Genomic DNA, 23903 nt, shown 5'->3' on the forward strand with positions numbered 1-23903 from the left:
GAGAGAACTTACCAAGAACCCATAATAAAAGTTATTGAAAAAAAAAACAATTAGGGTGGTATGGCAAAAAAAAACAAACTACGACAGAAAATATACGAAAACTTTGATAAATTAGATACTAATACCTAAGAGATAAACCAACAATGAGAAACATAAAAAACTGATTCCACGTTCCATGCAAAGAGATATTAAAAGAACCGATAATAAAGAGAGACAACTGGATGACCGACGAAATACTCGGCACGATGGACCAAAGAAGACAAGCCAAGAACAAAGACAGACACAATTACAAAATCATTAACAATGAAATCAGAAAAATGATAAGGGAGGCAAAAGAAACTTACTATGAGGAAAAATGTAAAGAGATACAAGAACTTCAGAACAAATACGACCTATTCAACCTACATAAAAAGGTTAAAGCAATGGCAGGGCTGCAAGAAAGAAATCACAACACAACTATTTTAGATAAAAATGGAAATACTATAATAACGACTGACGAAAAGCTAAAACGATGGAAAGAATATATGGAAGAGCTCTTCGACGACGAAAGAGGAAACCTACAAGACATATCTTTCGAGGACAGAGAAACAAGTATAGAAATTACAAGGGAAGAAATATTGTATGCACTAAAGAACAGCAGAAACGGAAAAAGCCCGTTTCGATAAGGTCCGCCACAAAGAGCTAATGGAAGTCCCCAAAGCAAAACAATTACCAATGACCTTCGAATTATATCAAATCTATATTATAAAGAGCCGGCACACATACGCATTAATGAACACACATCAGAAGAGTTCGAAATTAAAAGAGGAGTGCGACAGGGGTGTGTATTGTCATCACTACTATTCAATGCATACTCTGATATCTCTTTGTAGATTTGGGTACTGGCCATTAGACCAAAAACTTGTTACCAAAAACTATGAAAGCTCAGTTCTAATTCATTTTCGCAAGCGGATGAAAGTACCTACATCATGGAGCCGGTGCCAGTATCTGTCGTGAATTTCAAACAGGGTATGACTCTTAGTGTAGTTAAAGTAAAACGTGTGGTGTTAAATGTATTGAACTATCATCTGAACTTAAAAAATGGTGACAGCTTGACTATTACTGTAGAAAAAGTTTCAAAAATGTGCGGTGTGAGCGTTCGCAAAACTTATAACATCCGCGAAGAGGTCCAGCAAGGCGAACTAAAACCGGTACAAAAAATGAAGAAATACAGTTTCCAGTCCCATCATGCTCACCCAGAGCATGAATCCTTTCCTTTTGTTAAGAGATCGTCAACCACTAGTGACTCTCTAGAAAACCATTAGAGCGATCTAAGCCGTATTAGTAAAATGATAAACGAGTTAAAACAGTTATTTTAATAATGTAAAAGCAGCAAACTGGCAATCTTAAAAAAATTACATATGACCTTTTTATACCAGTTTATACATATTTATATGAAATACAAAAGGATAACATAATTTTAAAGACCGTGATTTTCTCCCCTGTAAACTACATGTTAAATGTCCCTTGTAAACTACTGTTATTATCGTTTTAGGACAACTATTGTTAATAATATTTGATACATGTATAAGAAATAAATGTAGTGTTCTTTATTTGAAATAAATAAACAATACTTACAGATTCATTTCGTTCACTGGAAACTCTTTCTGCCAAGGATATGGCTGCAATTCTTCTAGGTTGCGTAACGGCGATCATGCCTGTCTTCCCATCTAATCCATCCCCTCTAGCCCAAGCCTCCAAAACATATTGAGGTATTCGAGTACTTTTGCCACAACCTGGTTGACCTCTGACTATAATTATTTGGTTTGAATTGAGTAAGTCTATAAACTGTTCCCTGGAAAATATATAATGTGTAATTTAATATTAATCGATAAATTAATGCTGCTTGAATATTATAATAGTATTAGAATCGTTAAATAGATATAAAAGCCCTGAGTTTATTTAATGTCAAGAATCTATAGATAGTAAGAGACTGGATTGTATTATTCAAGAAAATGATAAATCAAAGTGATTATGATTTACAAACACAAAAAAATTATATTACAGTATAAGCTTAGTAATCCTCTAATATTCTTATAACAAAAAATCTTACTTGTATGGTGTTATCGGTAATGTAATTTTTTCTTTCGCCATATATTTTTCGAACCCTAAGAATTTCTTTTTCACTAAATTTGGATTTAGTTCGTGTTCTTGTGCTATTTTTAGTGACTCTGGTACAAGATCTAATGAAGTTTCTTGAGATTTTAAAACAAACGGATTCATTTTCGTTTCATATGTTGATATTATATTGTCCATAATTTCTAGTGTATGCTTATTAAGCTGTATTTCTGGTATACTACCTTTTTTTAACTGTTTTACCTCTTCTTTATCGTAAATTATTGGAGATCCAGCAGTTGTAATTTTATTATTTGCTCGTAACCATGTTAAAGCTGCAAGTGCTGCTTTATCAGCAGCTACTTTTTTTCTTTGGTCTTTAGCTGTAAAAAAAGTAAATGTAAAAAAAACTAATACTATAAAATATGATAACTTATATTGAGAGCATATTAAATGTTCTTTGATAAAAAACAGAAATTAGGTGGCTCTCATGACTGCATTCACAAAACCCTACAAACAATATTGTGAGAAACTGGATTTAGATCAAAATTTAATAAATTTCATAAAGTTAAACAGACCTAAACATGTCTTGTGTTACTTAAAATTGTTAAGAGTGTAAAAAGAACTTCATATAATTCATTCAAATGTGGAATAAACAGTATTATGTTTTAGAGTTCTATGGAACTCTAAAATATAAATAAAGTGTTTATTCCAAATTTAATTTATAGGTGCAACAACCAGTTACCTTTGGCTATTATTTATTTCACCTATTTAACAATGAAATTTAAATATGTTAACTAAGATAAATGAACAACTTACCTAAAAATTTTATCTCAACAGGCCACTTCAAACTGTATGTACATATCCATGTAGAATTTGCTCTTTTCGTTGGAATTGACTTGAAAGATGGCGCCAATTTAAATGAATCATTCTTTGTTTCATCTGCTACTACATTAAATATATTATGTAATGTATTTTTGGGCATAGGAAATAATTTTGAAATATTTTTAATTTCTTCTCTTTCTGCATAATATATTTGCTCTACCTATAAATTTTCCGAAATCATTTACTTCATTGCATTTACATTTTTTACATATGTTTAAAAGTAGTGTACAGGATGAATGGAAAAGAATATACAAAATTGTCACTATGTATTCAGAAACCAAACATTGAAAAATTAAAATGTATTTTTGTTCACAAACAGCCATTTTCTAGATTGGGATATAGCTCTTTCTAATAACTATAAATGAGAACATATTAATAGCTTTAAACTAAGTTGTAGATTTCACCATACTGAACAGAAGAACTTTTTAACTTTTTGTATGTCATTAATTTAAAATAAATAATAAATAATAATTTTTGTAAAAAGTTACACTTGTGTGACTTTGAAAATATTAACATTTTTGAGATATATGAATATTTATAGAGTACTCGCACCCTTTTTAGTTTCCAAAGTCTAATATTCCCCAACGTGAAACAATTTTTAAACAATGTTTAAACATCTAATGGTGTTTTATAATGTCTCTATTTAAGTTAGACATAATATATAATTCAAAAGGTTTCTCGGTTGCAAAATTCATTTTAGGTATCATGTTTATTGTGTTTATTTGATGTAAATATTATGATTAAATGAAAACCAGTCAAAATATTTTCAAAATAAAATATTTTTTATTATAACATAACATATTATACTTAATAATGAACGAAATAGGAATAGTATTATATCCCAATAGGGTTGTAATACTATTGAAAAAATAGAAAATCTTACCAAACCAATACAATTATATTACTTATATATCTCTAATAAAGGATTTTATCTAAAATATTATAGTCAAACACATACTATCGAAATGTTATAGACTATTGCAAAATATTGCCTATATGGTCACCACCAACTCCAATACACTTTTGTAATTATGTACTTAAAAAATTGCCTGGCTTAAAAAAATGCGACCTTTGTTATTGCTAATTTCACCAGCTGCACTGTCAATTCTACTCCACAATTAGTTTTGTGTATTAGCAATTTAGAAAAAGGAGGAAGGGCCAAAAAATAATGGAATAGTGCTCTTATTTACCCGATCTGCAAAAATTCAACAAAATGGAGTGCGAAAGCTATAGTAGTTACATCACTATTAGAAGTGATATACTTCTGATCAAATAAGTATGTTAAAACTAATAAAAAAAAATAAATACGAACGAAAGTTAGGATTACATACAAAGCTGCTAATACAGCCAAAGTAATACATAATATATTTAAATAGACTTAAAAGACATACATTATTGTTTTTAAATTATGAAACTTTCATAATGATGGTTAGGATCTACAAGAGGATCTCTTGCTTCTGATAGACTTGAAAATCTTAAGTCTCAAAATACATGATGATTATTAGGAACATTATTATGTTGATAAAATCTTAGAAAGCCAAGTGCTTGAGTAAAATCTAGCACAGGATCTCCATCTGGACAATGAATTATTGTCACTGAAATTCATAATAATCATTCTACCTTTTAATTGCAAAACAAGTGCATGTTATGTGCTGTATACTACACAAAAATGTTTTGTAAAGGTTGATAATGCCAGGTATGTATTTCTCAAGGAAATGTAAACTCCTCCAACCACAAACTTTGTTTTCTTAGACTGGCATAAGACAAATATTTACACAACTTGGTCCTCACTAATAGAGATACATGTGGCAACCATAGCTCAGTGGCCAGGTACTGACTAGCCAATGAGGGCCGAGGACTGAGAAAAAAAAACAGAGATAAATTCAGATTTTAGTTAAGAAAAACTAAAATACCACAACCACTTTGCTTGGTACTGATTCTCAGAGATCTATCAATATACCACAGCTATAAATATTAAAACAATTAACTCACTGTTGTGGATAGATAATGCTTAAAATAAATTCACCAGCAGACTCTTTTTTTCTTTTATTTTGCCTGCCTTATATCCCTCTAGATGCATCTTGGTTTAGTCCCTAGATATGCTGAAAACTAACTCTCTCAGCTTAATACCAGATTTAAGAGTCAGTTTTACAATATTAGAGTTTCAAATCACTTTAACTGTTCTAGCATGTCAAGAATATGAAATACTCCAAAAACCTGCTCTTTGTGATTAATATGATATGCAAGAATATTTGAAGTATACACAGGTATGTTATATACTATAATATTTTGGGCTCTATTAATGCACTCTTACACTTCATAATAGATTGAGTTAGCTGTAAGATGCACAGCTATTGACTGACGCAGACACTACAGAAGTACATAAATAGACAATTCTGACAAACAATTGCTGTTATCTCATATATACACAATCCAGCGCATTTTTGCCTATGTATATTTTAGATCTGTATCTATCAGACACAATTATTTGCTTTTCATCAGTTTCTGAGTCTTATGTGCAAGCACTACAGTTGTTGTTATTATAGCTTACCATAAGCTTAAAAGTTAATCTTATAATATAACAATCAATCCTTGAATTTTTAGCCACTTGTAATTCATGAAACACTTTATTAAGCTTGTACTTTGTAAATTAATATCTGAAAAAAGTGATCAGTTATTTCTTCTGTAAATTAATATCTGAAAAAACAGTGATCACTGATTTCTTCTTTTCAACATGGCATATATGACTTTATCCTACAAGTTAGCTCCAAAGGTAATAACATATTCCAGTTTATTGTTATCTAGCTATTACCCTTATCTTCAGGCAGATATTTACAAAAATGACTGATTATTGAACAAAAGTATATTTTAATTTTAAAAATTTAACATGTTTTAGCTAGGAAACAAGTTATCTTAACTCCATTGTTATTAAGTAAAATATTATTTTTGGCTTCTGAACACACAGATACAATTTAGCCTATTCTTAATGAGTTACCCTGTATACTCGTGGATTGGAGATTTTTAAGTTGTCAAAATCAGTTGTTAATATTTAATCACAATTATTAATAACTCAGAAATGCTCATAGAGGAGAATCAAAATGGTTAATAGCAAATAAGATTGCTGTCTTAAAGAACTAACATTCTCCAATGAGTCAACACACATGATGAACTACAAGTTTTGAGTTCTAAATTCTGAATCTGACTGAAAGATAAAGGGCAATGAGGAAATATAAATGGCAAAGCAGATGAGAATGTCTTGCAGTTGTAACATTTAAGGTATTATTGAAGACAAATGAGTTTTAAAATTTTTTTAACATTAGGGGTCAATAACATCTCAAAAGTGATCTAACTGACAAGCTCAGTATCAGAGTTTATCAAAGAAGCTGGTTGAACTGCAAATACATTTTGAATTAAATTTTAAAAAGAGACAGGTACACTCATGACACTGTTTAGATAGTGAAGTACTAGAATTGAGCTTTTCACTGTATAAATGCATTAACTTAACATTTTGAAAATCTTTAATTAAAAGTCTTGGCATTGATTGAAATACTTATTTCAATCAATGCTCTTGGTCAGTCATATCTTTTATATTTTTAATAAATTTCATAAATAATAAATAAAAATAAATATTAAAACTAAGTAGGTACTAACAAAATTACATTTTTAACAAAATTACATTAAATTTTTAATTAATTGCATTTACTAATTACAAAAATTACTTACTATTACTTGTTTTATAGAGTTAATTGATTTATGCAGTGAGTAGCCCAATTATTAACTAAACAGTGTAGATATTTAGGAAAACCAAATAGTTATATAAAATCTAGAGAAAAAATATTTAAAAAGTATATACCTACCTTGTTGGATTCAAAATTATCCAAAAAAGTTTGTTTTGGAATAGTTTCCTTATATTTATTTGTAAAATTTAGAAGGTTATCTATCTGTGGTTTCTTAGTTGTTAATTGATTATACTTCTCTTTGTCAGTGTTTGTAACATAATTTCGAATCCTTATTTTTCCATAAGTATTTGTATCAACCTGCCAAGAAGCTAAATATGGAGATTTTGTACCAATACTATTAAACAAAGCAGTAGAATTGTTTCTTCCTTGAAAGTATTGTGCACAGTTTATCCCTTTGATATATTTAAAAATCTAAAAATCAATTTAACTTTAATTGTCAGACAAAAATACTACTTAATATACTCACAGTATACTTCTGCCTATATACTGCCGTTTTAGCAGAATTACAACATAATTGACAAAACATTTTAAAACACAATTTTACAAACTTCGTATTTTATTTTAGAATTGAGGTTATGAACATTTCTTATGAACAAGTTTAATAGGTTAAGTTCATTGATCTTCTTCTTTGGCCAAACTAGATTGACATTGACATTCTAGTAGTCCTAGTTAGGCCTTTGACATTTTTATAAACAGCAATGTAGCTAAATACCAATGACGTAAAATATAAAATGCTCTATTATAGCTCTAGATACTCTAGAATTGTCACTTGGCTCTATGCTTGGCTCTAAGTTCTTCTGATTTCTTGTTTTGTTTTTAAAACTATTAAAACTGTGTTGTAATGAATTTAAATCCTATTAACCAAGAATGTAGAGTATTTCTATTAAATGTTTCGGCAAAAAACTATTCTATTCTTAGCGGTATTATTACTAATTATCTTTTTTATAACAACTAATTATCTTCTTGTTACTTTACCTACAGAAAGTGAGGTTAAAATAAGTTTATCTGTAGAAGATTTAATATATAAAGAGCTCCAAAATTTACCACTTTCTTATAAATACCAATCCAAAAATAATGACGAAAACTTAAATATATATTCCAATTTCAATAGTATTTCAAAACAAGGTGAAGGCAAAATAGAAAAGCTATGGCAAATAGCCAATTCTTGGATAAACAATACTCAACTATTGGACATTAAAAGTCCTTATGTGGGAGATATTTTATTTGCTTTGCAACACACCAAAATTATTCAAGCCGATATTGATCCGAGAGGAACCCAACTTAAATTGTTGCTTACATTACAGGTATGATTTGTTCAAATTTCGTGTATAGGTAAGGCTATTAGCAAAGAATATAGATGTGTCTATATTCTTTGCTATTAGTATCAAATTATTGTCAACGCTTGTTAATTTTTTTCTGGCTCAACTTACATCTTAAACTCTTCTCATTTTGTTCCATATAAAAGTTAATAGTTATGTTCTTTTATTTACTTTACATTCTAATAAAAATTATATTTTAGGGAAACCAACAAGTAATATTTAAACCAAAATGGTATGACAGAACAAAAATTGTTGATGGACCTGTTTATGCAGGAAAAGATAGATATAACTCTGAAATCATAGCTTTTTATCTCTCAGTTATTTTAAACCATCCATTATGTCCAATAAGTGTAGAAAGAAAAATATCTTTAAAGGAGGATATTTTGCCCATAGCAACCAAGAGATTACTTGACACTACTATAATTAAAAATAATAAAACTTGTGTATATGGGAAATGTTTCTATTGTAGCATCAATGATCCCATATGTGATGATGAAAACTCGTCTCTATTAGGGGCTGTGATATTTAATTTTAAGGCTAGTTTAATAAACCACAGGTCACCATGGCAGAGGACATACAAAAAAGGCAAGAATGCTGTATGGCAAGAGTTTCCTGAGAGTTATTGCAAGTAAGATTTTATTTATGGTAATAGTAACTATTTTTCCCAACTATGCTTTGTATTATATAACAGGGCATCCCACCACTGTGAGATATTATGTAGCTTGGCGGTCATGGGTACCATCTTCTATGAAGCATGCCCCTTTTAACCTTAAATATGAAAATTCCTTACCCTGAGATGTGTGTGTATGTGTGCTTTTTTGAGCACACAGTTTTTGCACAAAGTACTAGTTTGACTAGTACTTTGTATTTAATCCATATCTCTAAAAAATATTGATAAAATCAAAGTACATGATAAAACTTCTAAACTCTCAAAAGGTCTTATCATGTAAAATTTACTCATAGTTTTAATGTCATTTACTTTTATTCTCCATTTTTTACCTGTCTTACAACAAAACTTACTGATGTATCCATTATTATACTAAAGTTTCAATGCTGTCTTCTCACCATAGAAGTATGAATTCCTTCCACTTTACTACTTTTTTTTATTCTCTTATTTAGAGGGGTCATATTCATATCTGTAAAGCTAATGGGTAGCAACTAGTAAAAGTTAAGTATCCCTTGAACACGTTTATTGTTTAAAAATGAATGCATTATCAGTGAATTAATATTTGTATCTTTTATTTTGCAGAATTGTTGAACATAAGATATCTAGAAAACGTTTATATGACTTAATAGATATTTCTCTATTTGATTTTATTATTCAAAATGGAGATAGACATCATTATGAAACTCTAGACAATACTGTATTATGGTTAGATAATGGAAAAGGGTTGGGAAATCCTTTTAAACACCATATTGATATTTTGGCTCCTCTATATCAATGTTGCATGTAAGAATATTTTTATATTATTTAAATGACTTCTAAATATAATATATTTTCAAAATCTCTTATTACAGTATTACCTGTGCAATATTATTTAAAATAATCTAAACATATTAAAAAAAAACAAAGCAGTCATAGCCAAACTCTAATACCCTCAAAAAGTAAATTACCAGTTCTGGCTTTGCCCGAAAATATCTAAATGTCTTGTGATCAAAATTGTAAAGTCAAGCACTGGTCCAGAAAAATATGACATTATATAATTTTTGATGCTTCTTTACCAATAGACATATATTTTTTTTCATGGATGTTATCTGTTGTAAACCAGTTGTACTGCAGTCAGTTCGCTTATTGTACCGTTTGCGTCATAAAAAACTGGTACAACTCTTATAACCAAAAACCGTGTTTTTTAAGTTGTGTACGTTGGTCTTGTCACATTTGTCATTCTAATAGCTAGGGCACTGTTGCCAGTTCAATGAAAATATATGAAACCAGCTAAAAGCAGGGCTGTGCGACAGACCGCCAGTTTTGAGTATACTAAAAACTAAAACATTATCGAACATGTATACTAAAAACTAAAACATTATCGAACATTCTCTATCAGTCAGTCACATTTATTTAAACATGCATCCTAAAAAATTCTCCTATTACTATTGTAATTTTCCATAATCTCAATTAAGTACCCACACATTGATTTGTGTTTTATTATAATTTATGAAAATATTTCAATTCAAAAATAATGATAGATAATCAATCTAGACATAACTTTAAATTATTATAATATAACATTACAGTGAGATATTGGATTGTAACTGTCACGTTTTGAAAAGCGTTTTTTCGTCCCAAATATTCTATAGTTTATAATACGTAGGATAAAGTATAATGTTAGTTTTTCACATTTATTGTTCTTGTAATAAATAATAATTTAATTTTGTTAGTTTGCCTGTTACTAAACTTATTGACACAAAACACAATTCGTGTTCGGTAGGTAATTGAAGTATAAAATTACAGTATATGCATTCCAATGTTCCCTGTGCCAATACCCTAGGTTTAAAGTTCCTTCAAACATTTTGGATATTAGCTCAACCCTATCTCTGGTTATTAAATTTATTAGATACGGTTTTTTGTTGTTAATGATAAAAATAATACCTATCTAAAAACTTTATACATTTTTGAACGTTATTTTTTATATATTTAAATTTTGTGCAATTCCGTTATCTGTGATGGCAACGACGAATTTATTCACGGACCATTGTGTCCACAGACAACTAATAACTGATCTGTGATTGTGTCCAGACTGAACACAGGTTTACATTGGGAAAAACAAGTGTACCAGTTTTATATGACGGGAAGTGTACATTTATTATTGACATGTTATATTTATTATTTTAGAAATATTACAATTACTGCTCTTGTGGATTCTCCCAATATAGGGTTATACTACCTTACACTGAGTGTTTTATGAGATATGACCAATTTTATTATGAAAAAGTATCATAGATAATTTAAATTTTAATTTCTTCAGTAGTATTTTATACAGCAAGTTTTCTTCTGATACGAGTAAAACGATAGTGGATTGATATACTATGTGCATTCGAATTTGAAACACTCTTGTATTTCTGCACAAACATTCTTGCTGATTTGAATGCTGAAATTGATGAACTACCAGATGTTGAAAGACTCTACAAGATTTTCAGAATTTAGCTAATGTGTAACCAATTCAAATACAGATATTTCATTATCTACAAAAAAAAACAATGATTTATAGATGAATGTCTGATAATTACCCATTATTATGTAAACAATAATTAAATAGAAATTTCGGTTTATTGTAATTAATTACCCATTTAGAGTTTTCCTGATAATAGCATCTACTAATTGTTAAACAAGTGGGTATTGTAATAGATTAATAAATAAGAAAATAGCTTACTGAAGAATGGCAGTTTGTATAAACGGTTTAACAGTTTTGTGTGTGCATTTAAGAAGGGATGTTAACCAGTCAAAAAATAAGTGCAATTTATTGCACTTATTTTTTTATTATTGCAAAAACTTTTTTTATCTACTGTGTTAAAACCGTGGAGGATTTAGAGGTGAAAAGTTTCAAACAACGACAAATCTTAGATTTGTATTCGCGACAAATTATTTTGAATATGTTGATATATAAAACACAAATTGTTTCTACAACAAGTACAACTCTGGGTGTTAGCGACAGGACAGTCTGAAAAATTCGCCAGGATGGATTGAATCATAATGGAGACTTAATGAAATTTTCCAAAACCTCACGTAAACGGGCCAAGAAGGAATCCAATCGGGAGTTTACCTACGATGAGAATATGAGGAGCCAATTGAGAAGACTTGTCCACATGGAATGTTTCTTAAAGAATATACCTCCCACAATCAAAGCTATCCTGGATTCCGTTAGTTTACATGAACATTTGCCTAAATTTTCCAAAAGTACTCTCTACCTTCTATTGTGAGAGATAGGATTTGTTTATGAAAAAAGAGGAAAGAAAACAGTAATGACGGAGCGTCCTGACATAATAAATTGCAGGCGTACATTTCTCAGAAAAATCCAAAATTATTGATCACAAGAATACAATATTTTTTATTTGGATGAAAATTGGGAAAAATTTCGGACATACAGTAAATAAGATATAGGCGGATTTAACCATAACCAGTTATAAGGATGAATTTTTAGAAGGCTTGACTACTGGTCCAAAATACCCAAAATAAAGAGATCCGATATTTGTCTTGTTACATGTTTGGTCTGATAGAGGTTTTGTACCAAATTCAGAATGTGTATTTTAAGCAAAAATTCAGGCGGCTACCATGACGAGATGAACAGCGAGTCTTTCGAAGATCTATTTGAATATGAATGGATAATGCTCCATATCATTCATGCAAACAAAATTTCCCAAGAAGCTCCTGGAACAAACATCAATTTCAAGAATGTTTACGAGAGAAGGATACATTTTTTGAAGATTAAATAAAGTTGGATGTAGTTATGCAGATATATAAAAGTATAACATCGAAACTTTGGCCAAGAAATATGGTGTAGAAGTATTACGATTGCCTCCCTATCACTGTGAGCTCAATTCGATATAGATGGTTTGGAGTCAAGTTAAACTTTACGTTGCTGCCCGAAACACTGACTGTGTGCAACAACTCAAAGCTGATAACCTCGCTTATCTTTGAGAATTACTTCTTTTGTTCTTTTTATGTAAACCTGACTCTTCTGTTTTTTAATATGTTTTCGGTAATATTCCTTCGTTTTGGTGGTTTTCCTACTGATCGTCTTCCTGTTGGGAAACTGTTCCATGATCGTTCCATTCTACTCTTCTACTTCTTACCCAGTCCTTGATGTTCTCCACCTTGCATCTACGTCATATATCTGTACTTCTAGCTCTGTCTCATAGTGTTTTACCATAAAATTTTTAAAGTGTTTCCATATCTACTGTTTCTAACATCCTTTCTGTCCTCTCTGTCAGGTAGTCTTTCTGCCGCGTATTTCATTATTGGTCTGATGACTGTCTGATGACTGTCTGATGAATTCTGCCTTTTTTTTATGTAAATTTCATTTACATAAGAATTGACAACTCTACAAGTTACTTTTCTAGCAATTAACATCAAAAAATATTTCGTAAGTATTTAACAAAAAAAAAATAAGTTTATCAGGAAAATTGGTGATTCATCTCCATTCATGGAGAATGTATTAAGTATGTAGTTAAGAAGTATTCTGAGAGTTAATGATATACCTATGCATGTAGTCTTTTAATCGACTCTGTCGTAACACTAATTATGAAAGGACTTGCATCCATGAATGCTATGCTATGCTGTTGTTATTTATTTGATGTCTAAAACCTAAAATGTTTGTTCCTATCAAACGGTTTAAATCATTGAACCTTCCAGTTTGGTTTTCGCGAGAATGAATTGAGCTTGTCATACAGAAAAAAATAGCTCACAGAAATTTTAAAGCATCAGCCAACTCATATGAGGAATTTTCGGTGTTAAGGGAAATATGTAAATCATTACAAGCAATATGTTATAAGAACTATTTAGAGAATATTCAAGCACATCTTTCAACTAATTCCTGCTCTTTTTGGAGGCATGTTAAAGTGGGTCGAGTGCTTATCCTAATGTAATGTCTAATAAAGGTGGGGATGTAATAGGTCGGAGTGGTGATGAAATAGTCAATCTATTTGCCACTTATTTTTAAGGTACATAATATAATGATAGTGACTATAATTTACCTAATTTTGAATTGGACTATAGTGTGGATTTCCAGATTCTGAACTTTTAGTCTGACTGATGTTTTCAAGGGAATTATAAGTTTAAAAGCTACATATTCTTCAGGGCCTGATGGTATACCTGCAGCACTTATTAAAAACTGTATTTTTTTTCCTTTGTAAACCTTTACGACAAATTTTCAATTTATCATTGTCATCATCTGTATTTCCACAATATTGGAAAAATAGTTTTCTTACACCTATCTATAAATGTGGCAATCGTGAGTGTGTTAACAATTATAGAGGTATAACTATTCAATCAACAATCCCGAAACTTCTTGATAAATTCGTATAGATAAATCTCACCTGGGCTTACAGAAACATAATTATTGATGAACAACATGGATTTTCTAACGGGAAGTCAACAGTAACACACTTAGCAATTACCAACAATACTTGTTGGATGCATTTGAGAATAAAATTCAGGTCACCATTTACACTGATTTCTCAAAGGCCTTTGACTAGGTTAATCACAACCTTTTTTGGTCCACAAACTTCATGCATCTGGCTTTGGTGACTCCATTGTTAGTTGGATTAAAGTTTTCTGATGGGACGTACACAGTAAGTTCGTAAATATATTTCAATAGAATTTCATTGTTGTTCTGGTGTCCCACAAGGGTCTCATTGTGGTCCCTTGTTTTTTAACTTGTTCATTAACGATATTGGTAAGGCTATCAAAAACTTGCACTTTCTAATATTTGCTGATGATCTTAAGTTATTTCGCTGTATACCTGATAAATCGGATAGAGAGCTCTTGCAAGATGATGTAAATAATATATGTTTATGGTCGAAACAAAATGGTTTAAGCTTAAATCCAACTAAATTTTCTTGTATTTCATTTGGTCCTATAAATAATCTAATAGCTAATAGATATGTTCTTAATGATGGACTTGGATTAAATTACTGAGATTAGAGATTTGGGTGTATTATTGGATTGTGCATTGACATTTAGATGCCATTTTCTTAAAATTAAGGAAACAGGATTTCGTAATCTTGGTTTTATTTATCGTAACAGTCATGGTCTGTCACCTATTGTATTCAAATTTTTGTAATGCTCTCTGGTACGCTCAGGTCTTGAATAATGCTCTGTTGTTTGGTCCCCATTTCATCAAGTCTACATTGATGGATTGGAGAGCGTTCAGCGGAAGTTTCTAAGATCTTTAGCATTTAAAGCACATATTAATATAAGAAATACTGAAAATTACTTCATAGATTATTCTGTAATGTCTCAATTTAACATTGCTATACTGAAGAACCGCAGGTTGAGAGCTGATATGTTATTTTTGTTAAAAATTCTTAACAACGTTATTAATTGTCCCCCGTTATTAGGCGATGCGTACTTAAACACAATACATAGAACTCAACACTCTTTTATATTCCCTTTCATAGGACTGATTATGCTCGTCATTTCCCTTGTCGAGAATGTGCAGCTCTTGCAATGACCTCCTATTGGTGCCATTATGTCCAAACATTAATGTTTTCAAAAGGCAACTTAAGAGTCTAATTAATCTAAATAGGTGATATTTTTTTATCTTTTGTGATTTGATATAATGTTTTAATGTACAAATTTTTACTGCTTAATTGTTTCTTTGTTGTTGTTTTGATGTTTATTGTACATGATCTTTACTTTTTACTATTTTTTGTATTTTATTGTAAACGGTTCTACCGTTACATAAACAAAATAAAAATGGGGGCTTGGTTTTTAAAGATAGCTTAGATATATTCTATTCGTTATTTATTTTTCAGAATGAGAAAATCAACAATGAAAAATCTAATGAATTTGACGGGAGGAAGGCTTACAGACAAATTACAAAAAATGCCAAACATTAAAAACTTAATAACAACCGATCACCTTCAAGCAATGGAAGACAGACTTCTACTTATTTTTGCAACTATTGAATATTGTAAAAAATATAAAAAATCTCAGGCTTAACATCAAAAATTGTTTATGTAGCTATTTAATAAAAAATCGTTCATTAATTTATTAGTTGGAACAAAACATTTTTCATTAACAATTTTTTGGCAAAAAAATATTTTAATTGTTACAGATAATCGTCAGAAAAAACAGCGGTACTAGAAGTCAGAAAGTTGATATTTATTATTTTATATCTGAAGCCTTTTCATTGGATCCGTCCTTCTTCAATTTAACGGATCTTTTGAAATATTTAGATATGTTTAGATCGACTACAAACACATTGAAGTATGCTAACATTGTAGTGCTGTAAATTTGATATGTAGATAGTCAGATCATGAAAGTAAAATCAACTATTTTCCAAGAAGATATGTAAATGTGAGAGATCTTTTTTGTCATTTAGTTTATTGGAACAATGGACAATTTGTTTAAAATGTTTTTTCTGGTGTTTCAACCATGGTAACCGATATTCTAGATTACTCCTACTATTGTGAAGACATATTTTACTGATTTCATCCAATGTAAGGCGATGGTAAAATCTTGTGGGAGAAAAATTTCAGGATTAACAAGAAAAACTTGTCGGCGTTGTGCTAATGAAAACGTTCAAAATGTTATTTTATGCATCAAAAGCAATATTTGTCAGTTTATTTATATGGCAGCTAGAAGTCTATCATCTCGGCGTAATATTAATATCAAAATTCAAAATGTAATTAGTTATATAACAGCAATAATATATGTCATCAATATTGTAAACAGTATACTATGTACATATCATATAACTTTCGGTTTTTGTTTTACAAATGTAATTATTGTAAATGAAGAAATATATTTTCTTATTTTTATGTTTTTGTGAATTTTATTTTCAAAACCATAAAAGTATCCCATTTTGGGTTGTATTGGAGTTGTATCAACTGACTTTCACAATAGAAGACAAAAATTATAGATTCATTTTGAAATAAATTAACTAAAATTAATGATTAGCATTCCTTTCGAACTCCCCACACTTTTTGAAAGCCAGTTCAGTAATCAGTGCTATTTAGTGACAAAACAGACATAGACAAAAGTTGATAAATTGAAAACATTCTTGGGTAACTAAACTTGATATAATTACTTGACAACTTATTGAAATATTTCGTACTTCTATCAAAGTCAGTTTTGGAAATAACTTGGCTGGGAAGATAGTTTCTCACTGAACTATTGCTGACTTGAAAAATGCAAGGCAAAAATTCAGTTAAATTTACTTATTGAAGCCAATGCAGAAGTCAGAATTGTATCCTATTAACAACAAGGAAAGCTGTATTGAATAGATGCGGAAGCGGAACAGACGAGAGGGAAGAGGAACCACCAACGATTCATGAAGTTAAAGACACAATTAAACAACTACGAAACAAATCACCCGGAATAGATAATCTCCCAGCTGAACTATATAAAGAAGGTAGCCATGATACCATAATGGCATTACAGCAGCTTATAAAAAAATATGGACACAGAAATCCCTCCCCAATGATTGGAATATTAAATTGGAATACTTTTCTCCATACTCAAAAAAGAAGATATCTTTGAATGCTCTAACCACAGAGGAACTACGCTTTTAAATGCAGGCTATAAAATATTCTCTACTATACTGTCCCACCATATTATACCACATACAGAAAGAATAGTGGGTTGGTTTCAGAGGTGCTAAATCGGCAATTTTTAGAAAAAACATGAATATGGCATAGATACTAATCACATATTTATAGACTAAAAAGCAGCCTACTATTCTAAATATAGCAATGGTATAGAAATGTTCAAAGCAATGAAAGAGCTAGGAATACCAAATCACTTGGTAAATTTAACAAAACTAACTCTTGAAAAAAATTGAATATAGAGTATGAATATTTGGGCTCAATTATATCGAGAAATATAAAGGTAAAACTTTACAAAATAATAATACGCCCTGTCCTAACATTTGGTTCAGAGACATGGACTAACAAAAAGTAATGAAAACATGTTAGGATGTCTGGAAAGAAGCATACTAAGGCGAATCGGTGAAGCGCTGAATGACAACGGAGTAGGAAGAAGACGATATAACTTAGAACTTTATAGAATATACCAGGAATCAGGTATTGTAAAATATGTTAAGAAAGGACGTCTGAGGTGGATAGGGCATATAATGCGGATGGAACAAAAACACCCAACTAGAAAAACGCTCCTTGATCGACGCATTGGTCAGAGAAGAAGAGAAAGACTCTGAACAAGGTTCCTTGATAATATCGATGAAGAAATAAGAAAGATGGGGGTACGTGCTTCGCGAAGGAAGGCGATGGATAGGGACGACTCTAGAGACATTTTTGAGGATAGAACCCACGCAGGATTGTAAAGCTAAAATGATGATGATGATACAAACAAAAATAACTGAAATATAAAACCTAATAATACATAGAACACAAATAAAAAAAAGAGTTCAGTACACGGTACTGTAGACTAGCGTGAAGCTTTATATTAATCAACAAAATTGCTGTTTTACTATTCTCTTTCATCATCATCATCTGTGGCTCGACAATCCTGTCCATCTGTGTTACCATCTTCTGATCTCTAGTATCCCTCGAAGTCGGTCTCAACTCCATCTAACCACCTAATTCACGGTCGGCCTCTGCTTCTTCTTCCTATAGGTGTTCCTATCGTTAGTTTTTTAGCAATCGTGTTGTCAGGCATTCCTATTATGTGTCGAACCCATCTAAGTCACTGTGTTTTAATACACGTTACGACATCTGGTTCATTAAAAACTTATTTATTCTCTTTACAATTTTATAATGTTTTCAATCAAATTTTTATTCAGCAGCAGTTTTTGTAGGCGTATCTTTTTTAACCCTTTTTCATGCTTTATCGTATTCGTTAGTAAGATCTTTTTTAGGTTTCCTGTACAAAAAATTATGAAACATTCCAAAAATCAAAATTATTTTTGATCGTTTGGTCGATATATATGGAACATTTCGCATTTATTTATACTATTCTGGGCAATGACATTGACATTTCAAAATTTGTAAATAAGTAATCTATAAAATTTGGGCTTGCACATGTGATAATAATTTTGAAATTTAATAAAACCATTTAATAAAATGAGATATAACACAAAGAATTCTCCTTGTTGGTGTTTTTTTTTTAAATGTCCCGCACCCAAAACACAGAATAATAAACAATCAGAATGCCCACTCTGCTTGTCAAGATAAAGATAAGTTCGCGCAGACGGAATTAGCCATGTTTTAAACGGAACCAGTGCTGTTCAGTGAAATTTTATCTGATGTGCATAGGAAAATTAACCCGGTTTAATTTATTTACGGCAACCATAGACATAATATGCACTATTTTATTCGTACTTTTAGTTGAAGAATATATTAAATTATTTCAAATTTACTAAATTATTAATCTCTAAAAATTTAAATTACAGTTAGTTCTGTCGTAGCTTTTCACTACTGCCACATTTATTCTGTGTCCAAACTGTCCTACGCCTACGAAGACGTCTCCACATCAAATAAGTGATAAACAATTTATCAGTAAAATTATCGCTGCTAATTTTATCCATAATTCAATTTTCTACAAAAAGCCCGCTAAAATAATATTGCAAAAATGTGGTTATGTTGCTAGACTCTCCTGACGTTTTGACGGTCGGTCGATGGAACCCGAACGAGTAATGTGACAATGTGAGTTTAAAAATAAAAGTACAAAAGTTGGTTGTTCACCGTCGGACGGTTGGTCGTGGTTGGTCGGACAGTCTGATGCCTACCTTATGGTCAGTTTTGACATTTTGTATACCTAACGGCCACCCCCTCGTTCGGTACACAAATGGAATCTTCCGCTGTGACTATATAAAATATGAAAATGTTTTACTAATAACTTTTTATCGCACTTTAATAGAATAGTCGAACTGATAATTGCAAAATCCAAAATTGTATTTATATGAAATTATGAAAATATAATTAAAAATCATTTGATAGTAAATTTAATTAGTATTAACTAAATAAACTATTATTAATTATTAACCAAATAACATATTTAAAAATAACAAGTTATATTAAAAAATATTTTTAAAATTTAAATAATATATTTAAAATTAAATAAAATAATTTTATTTTTTATTTTTTTTTATATTTTAAACAAATTCAATAAATTATTATGTTTAAGAATCTATGGAGAAGCTATGAGCATATTAACGTGTGTATTAAAAACAGCGTAGGTAGGCGTGGCTAACGATGATACCAATATGGCGGTGGGATCATAGCCGGACTCAATAATATTAAAACTACTATAAAAATATGACTAGTTATTCAGAAGATTTAATCATAATCTAAAAAAGTGCAATACATTTTTAATAAACTATGATTTATTTATCCCGCGGTAAACACTAAAGACACGATATATTATACATAAAATTAAATTAATACAGTCAAATACTAGTAATTTATTCTCTGAAGTACGGGCCATTGCTTTGTTTACATATTTGTATACTAACCTGTAGAACGTTATTCCTGAAGATTTTTTATTAACATTGCTTCTGCTACTGCAACTACGTTGAGAACAAGAAACCATTATTATGCACTATCACAATATATTATTACAGTTTCTATAAAAGTATTATAAAACTAAAAATATTCGAAAAACAACAAACGTAAACAAACATACGATCTGTCAAAAGTGTCAAAACAATCTTAACGATATGGCCGAAGTGAGGTCGTTTTTAGTCACGTGATGCCCTCTCCATAGATTTTAACTCGATGGACAAATCATGTAGTGTAAAGTCTGTATAAAAAGCGTAAATTTTTAACTTTTATGACAAACCTGTCAAATTCAGACCAGATAATAATAAAATATAAATATCATTTGATAGTGAATTTAATTATTATATTAACTAAATAAGTTGTTTAAAAATAATAATTGTATTTATATGAAATTATTTTAAAACGAGAATTATTATAAAAATTTAAACAGATGATTCAATGTTGTTATTAATCGGATAACATGTATGACTTGTATTAAATTTTGACAATCGTTACGAATCGAATCTTTTAGTGACAGGTATTCTTTTAATTTTTTACTTCTCATTTAATGTCTATTTTTTGTTAGTTATTTTTCATGTAGTTTTTAATTTAAACCTGCTTAGAGTAAATTATGATGATTAGAAACGAGTTGATTGAGAGTAATGAATCGATGTCAAGAACTGCTATTCTATGACTATCTGTGACGAAAGAGTCGACGCAAAAAAGTAGTACAACGCCAGTATAAAACTTTCGCTTTAAAGTGGATTTTGGAAATAGCTGCACAGGTTTAAAAAATTTCTCATTTTCCATGAGAACTTTTTAAGCATGGGCCAATCCAAAGAGAAACGTCACAACTGGTAGACATATACCTTGTTCTTTTTAATGGTTGGTGCTGCAATATCTGCATCGTTTAGAATGGGTGCTGTTGACATACTCCCGCTAGTCTGAAATCTTCCGGAATTGTCATATTTTTCGCAAGAAACGCCGCAGGACTTCCCATCCATTTTGTATGTATCTCTATTTTCAGCTGCCTTAAGGGGTTTGCAGAATGAGTGGCCCGCTGTCTGTCCCTGGAACGTTTCCAGAAACAATCAATCTCTCTAAATTATCGTCACCTCTGAACATGTAACCAAAGAACTGTAGAATTCGATGCAGCCCTTTTTTTTAACGTCCTTCCTTAAGAACCTTCCTCCTTTACCCGGACTTAGGACCGGCAACAAGAGCATTGAGGTAGTAAATCTACTCAATGATCTGGTAGGTGGGGTTAAAAAACCTTAACTTACCGAGATGTAAAACTATTAAGCTAAAATTAATATTTTCATCAAAAAATAAAATCATTACGTTTTCAGAACATTAACTGAAAAGTCAACAAACTCTTTATCAACCCAAAAAGACAAATATTACACTTCTTTACCAACACGCAACTTTATTAACATTATAAAGAATGTTGTTCTACGCCATAACACTAAGTGAAATTAAAGGCCTCTATAAAAAACGACAAAAGGACAAAAGTTTTGAAATTGCTAACTCCCTGATAAATTAACATCCATATATTAGATCCAACTTAACTACCCGTTTAAAACACAACGAATGACACCACAAAAGATATATCAATGGGATAAGATAAAAGTAAAACTAAGAAATTACAACAAAAAAGAAATTCACTTGAAAACTCCAAATGTTTAGAAGATATTATTTTTCTCGAAAAAGACGCTACACAAAGAGCCGAGATAACTGATATTCTAGAAGACAGATTCATTGTTATCTATACCACTCTTACTAAGAAGAAAACTAAGAAATTCGATTATTTAGAAGACTCCATAATTTTCTGAAATTGCTAAAAAGTTTAGATTTTATTTTTCTCGTGAAAGACGCTACACAAAGAGCCGAGAAAACTGATATTCCAGACAAAAGATTCAGTGTCATTTACAATAGTCTTATATTTCTACCAAAACATTTAGGCGTCGAATATCACTGTGGAACGAGCGCCAGCGACTGGGTTATCATTGAAGGTTTTTTCTAGAATACCATCTAGCAGCTGTGTATGAGTATCTATGGAAGCAAATTTTGAATTTGGTAGGGAAGACAAATTGAACCTTGTTTTATTTAATATTATTGATGACGAAATTATAAGAAAATGGCGTCTAAGATAAGGAACTATAAAATTCGAGATAACTGATATTCCAGAAGAAAGATTCAGTGTTATCTATACCACTCTTACTAAGATGAAAACTAAATAATTACAAAAAAAAAGAAATTCACGTACTTAGAAGACTCTAACTTTCAGAAAATTGCTAAAATGTTTAGAAGTTTATTTTTCTCGACAAAGGCGCTACACAAAGAGCCGAGATAACTAATATTCCAGACGAAAGATTCAGTGTCATCTACAATAGTCTTAGGTTTCTACCGAAACATTTAGGCGTCGAATATCACTGTGGAACGAGCGCCAGCGACTGGGTTATCACTGAAGGTTTTTTCTAGAATACCATTTTCCAGCTGTGTGGGAGTATCTATGGGGGTAAATTTTGAATTTGGTAAGTAAGACAAATTAAACCTTGTTTTATTTAATATTATTCATATAATTATTTAATGTTTATTGTACCATGGGTTATAATAAAAAAAGTCGGTAACTTCACCTACATTGAAAGATGTCCATTCCAAAGGTGGCTGTGTTACTAGCTACATATGGAATTGCGAACTACGTTCATCGTGTACATAGGTACTAATGGTTTTATATATTCTGGCGCCAATTTTTAAATTAATGCAATTCGCCACATTTGGAACAACACTTAAAATAATCATGCGGTTTACTGGGTAAATAGCTCAAAAATAGAAAAACTGTAGTTAGCCACATTTTGACCAAGCCATCGATTTAGTTTACTCTTAAACACCAAACTTTGATTTTATATGTATGTCTATTCTGCCAAGGAATTAGCGCCGCAATTAATCTAATTTGGCATAATTAAAGTCGCTTCTTTGATTTCTCTTTTTAGCATCTGTTTCTTTTAGGGCTATATTTGAATCTTTCCATTGAACCTTATGTTCATTTTCCCATGCGTGTTTACATATTTGAGATCTATCAAATTCTCTATTTTTATTATAAGATTGATCTTTAATATATTTTTTATTTTTATCGAGATTTTATTTTATACAAATATTTTAAAATCAAAATTAGCCAAATCGATCCGGTAGTCATAAAAGTTTTAAAAAATTAAATAACGTTTTCTTAACAATAAGTCACTTTCGAAGAATCGCTTAACTTTTGCGTGAAGACGCCTTATGAAATCGATCTATGTACAAAACCCAGCGCATGAAACCTTCTTGCATGTAAACCATTAAGAAATGTCACATGTTTGTAGTTCAGATTTCTTTCCTAGGTGGCGTAGTTACCCTACCGGACAAATAGTGCGACTTGTCGTCCTAGCCTTTTGTATAGATAGATATTCACCAACAGCATGATAATACGAAAAGTCTTATCGAGGCGGCACATTATTTTCCATTGGTGCCAACAATGCCAGGCCTCTTGTTAATTTTGGTTGTATTTATTTTATTAACTGCATGAGGAAGACCCCTGAGTGCGGTTATCAGTAAAGTCTTGACTGTAGTACTCAGTAAAAGCATTTATAATCTCTTCAGTTAGAAGAACAGAATTGTATGTGGTCAATTCTAATCAAATATGAGGTTGGGAGGAAATTGGAAATGAAACAAC

The 23903-nt window shown here is 30.6% G+C and overlaps 2 protein-coding genes across 2 annotated transcripts in view; one reads left to right on the forward strand and one right to left on the reverse strand.

Annotated features, from left to right (window-relative positions):
- The window catches only part of LOC140433940 (ATP-dependent RNA helicase DHX30-like), a 30131-nt gene extending 22793 nt beyond the window's left edge, over positions 1–7338 (reverse strand). Inside the window, exons 1-5 of the mRNA XM_072521912.1 lie at positions 7186–7338; positions 6833–7130; positions 2914–3135; positions 2093–2477; positions 1618–1834 (exon numbers count right to left, since the gene is read on the reverse strand). Coding sequence (XP_072378013.1) covers positions 1618–1834; positions 2093–2477; positions 2914–3135; positions 6833–7130; positions 7186–7245 — 1182 coding nt within the window. The 5' untranslated portion in view covers positions 7246–7338. The remainder of the gene's footprint in view (positions 1–1617; positions 1835–2092; positions 2478–2913; positions 3136–6832; positions 7131–7185) is intronic.
- A 167-nt stretch (positions 7339–7505) lies between these two features.
- On the forward strand, positions 7506–16523 carry LOC140434965 (glycosaminoglycan xylosylkinase homolog). The gene is made up of 4 exons (XM_072523611.1): positions 7506–8023; positions 8239–8666; positions 9288–9488; positions 15512–16523. The coding sequence occupies exons 1-4, from the start codon at positions 7607–7609 to the stop codon at positions 15696–15698; spliced, it is 1233 nt and encodes a 410-aa protein (XP_072379712.1). The 5' UTR covers positions 7506–7606; the 3' UTR covers positions 15699–16523.
- Positions 16524–23903: the final 7380 nt, after the last annotated feature.

This window comes from Diabrotica undecimpunctata, chromosome 2, assembly GCF_040954645.1.
Source record: "Diabrotica undecimpunctata isolate CICGRU chromosome 2, icDiaUnde3, whole genome shotgun sequence".
Lineage (NCBI taxonomy): Eukaryota > Metazoa > Arthropoda > Insecta > Coleoptera > Chrysomelidae > Diabrotica > Diabrotica undecimpunctata.

Coding starts and splice junctions, on each gene's coding strand:
- LOC140434965 (XM_072523611.1), top strand. CDS start 7,607: ATGTTTCGGCAAAAAACTATTCTATTCTTAGCGGTATTATTACTAATT. Junction 8,667..9,287: donor TTTCCTGAGAGTTATTGCAA/GTAAGATTTTAT, acceptor TTTATTTTGCAG/AATTGTTGAACATAAGATAT. Junction 9,489..15,511: donor CCTCTATATCAATGTTGCAT/GTAAGAATATTT, acceptor TTTATTTTTCAG/AATGAGAAAATCAACAATGA.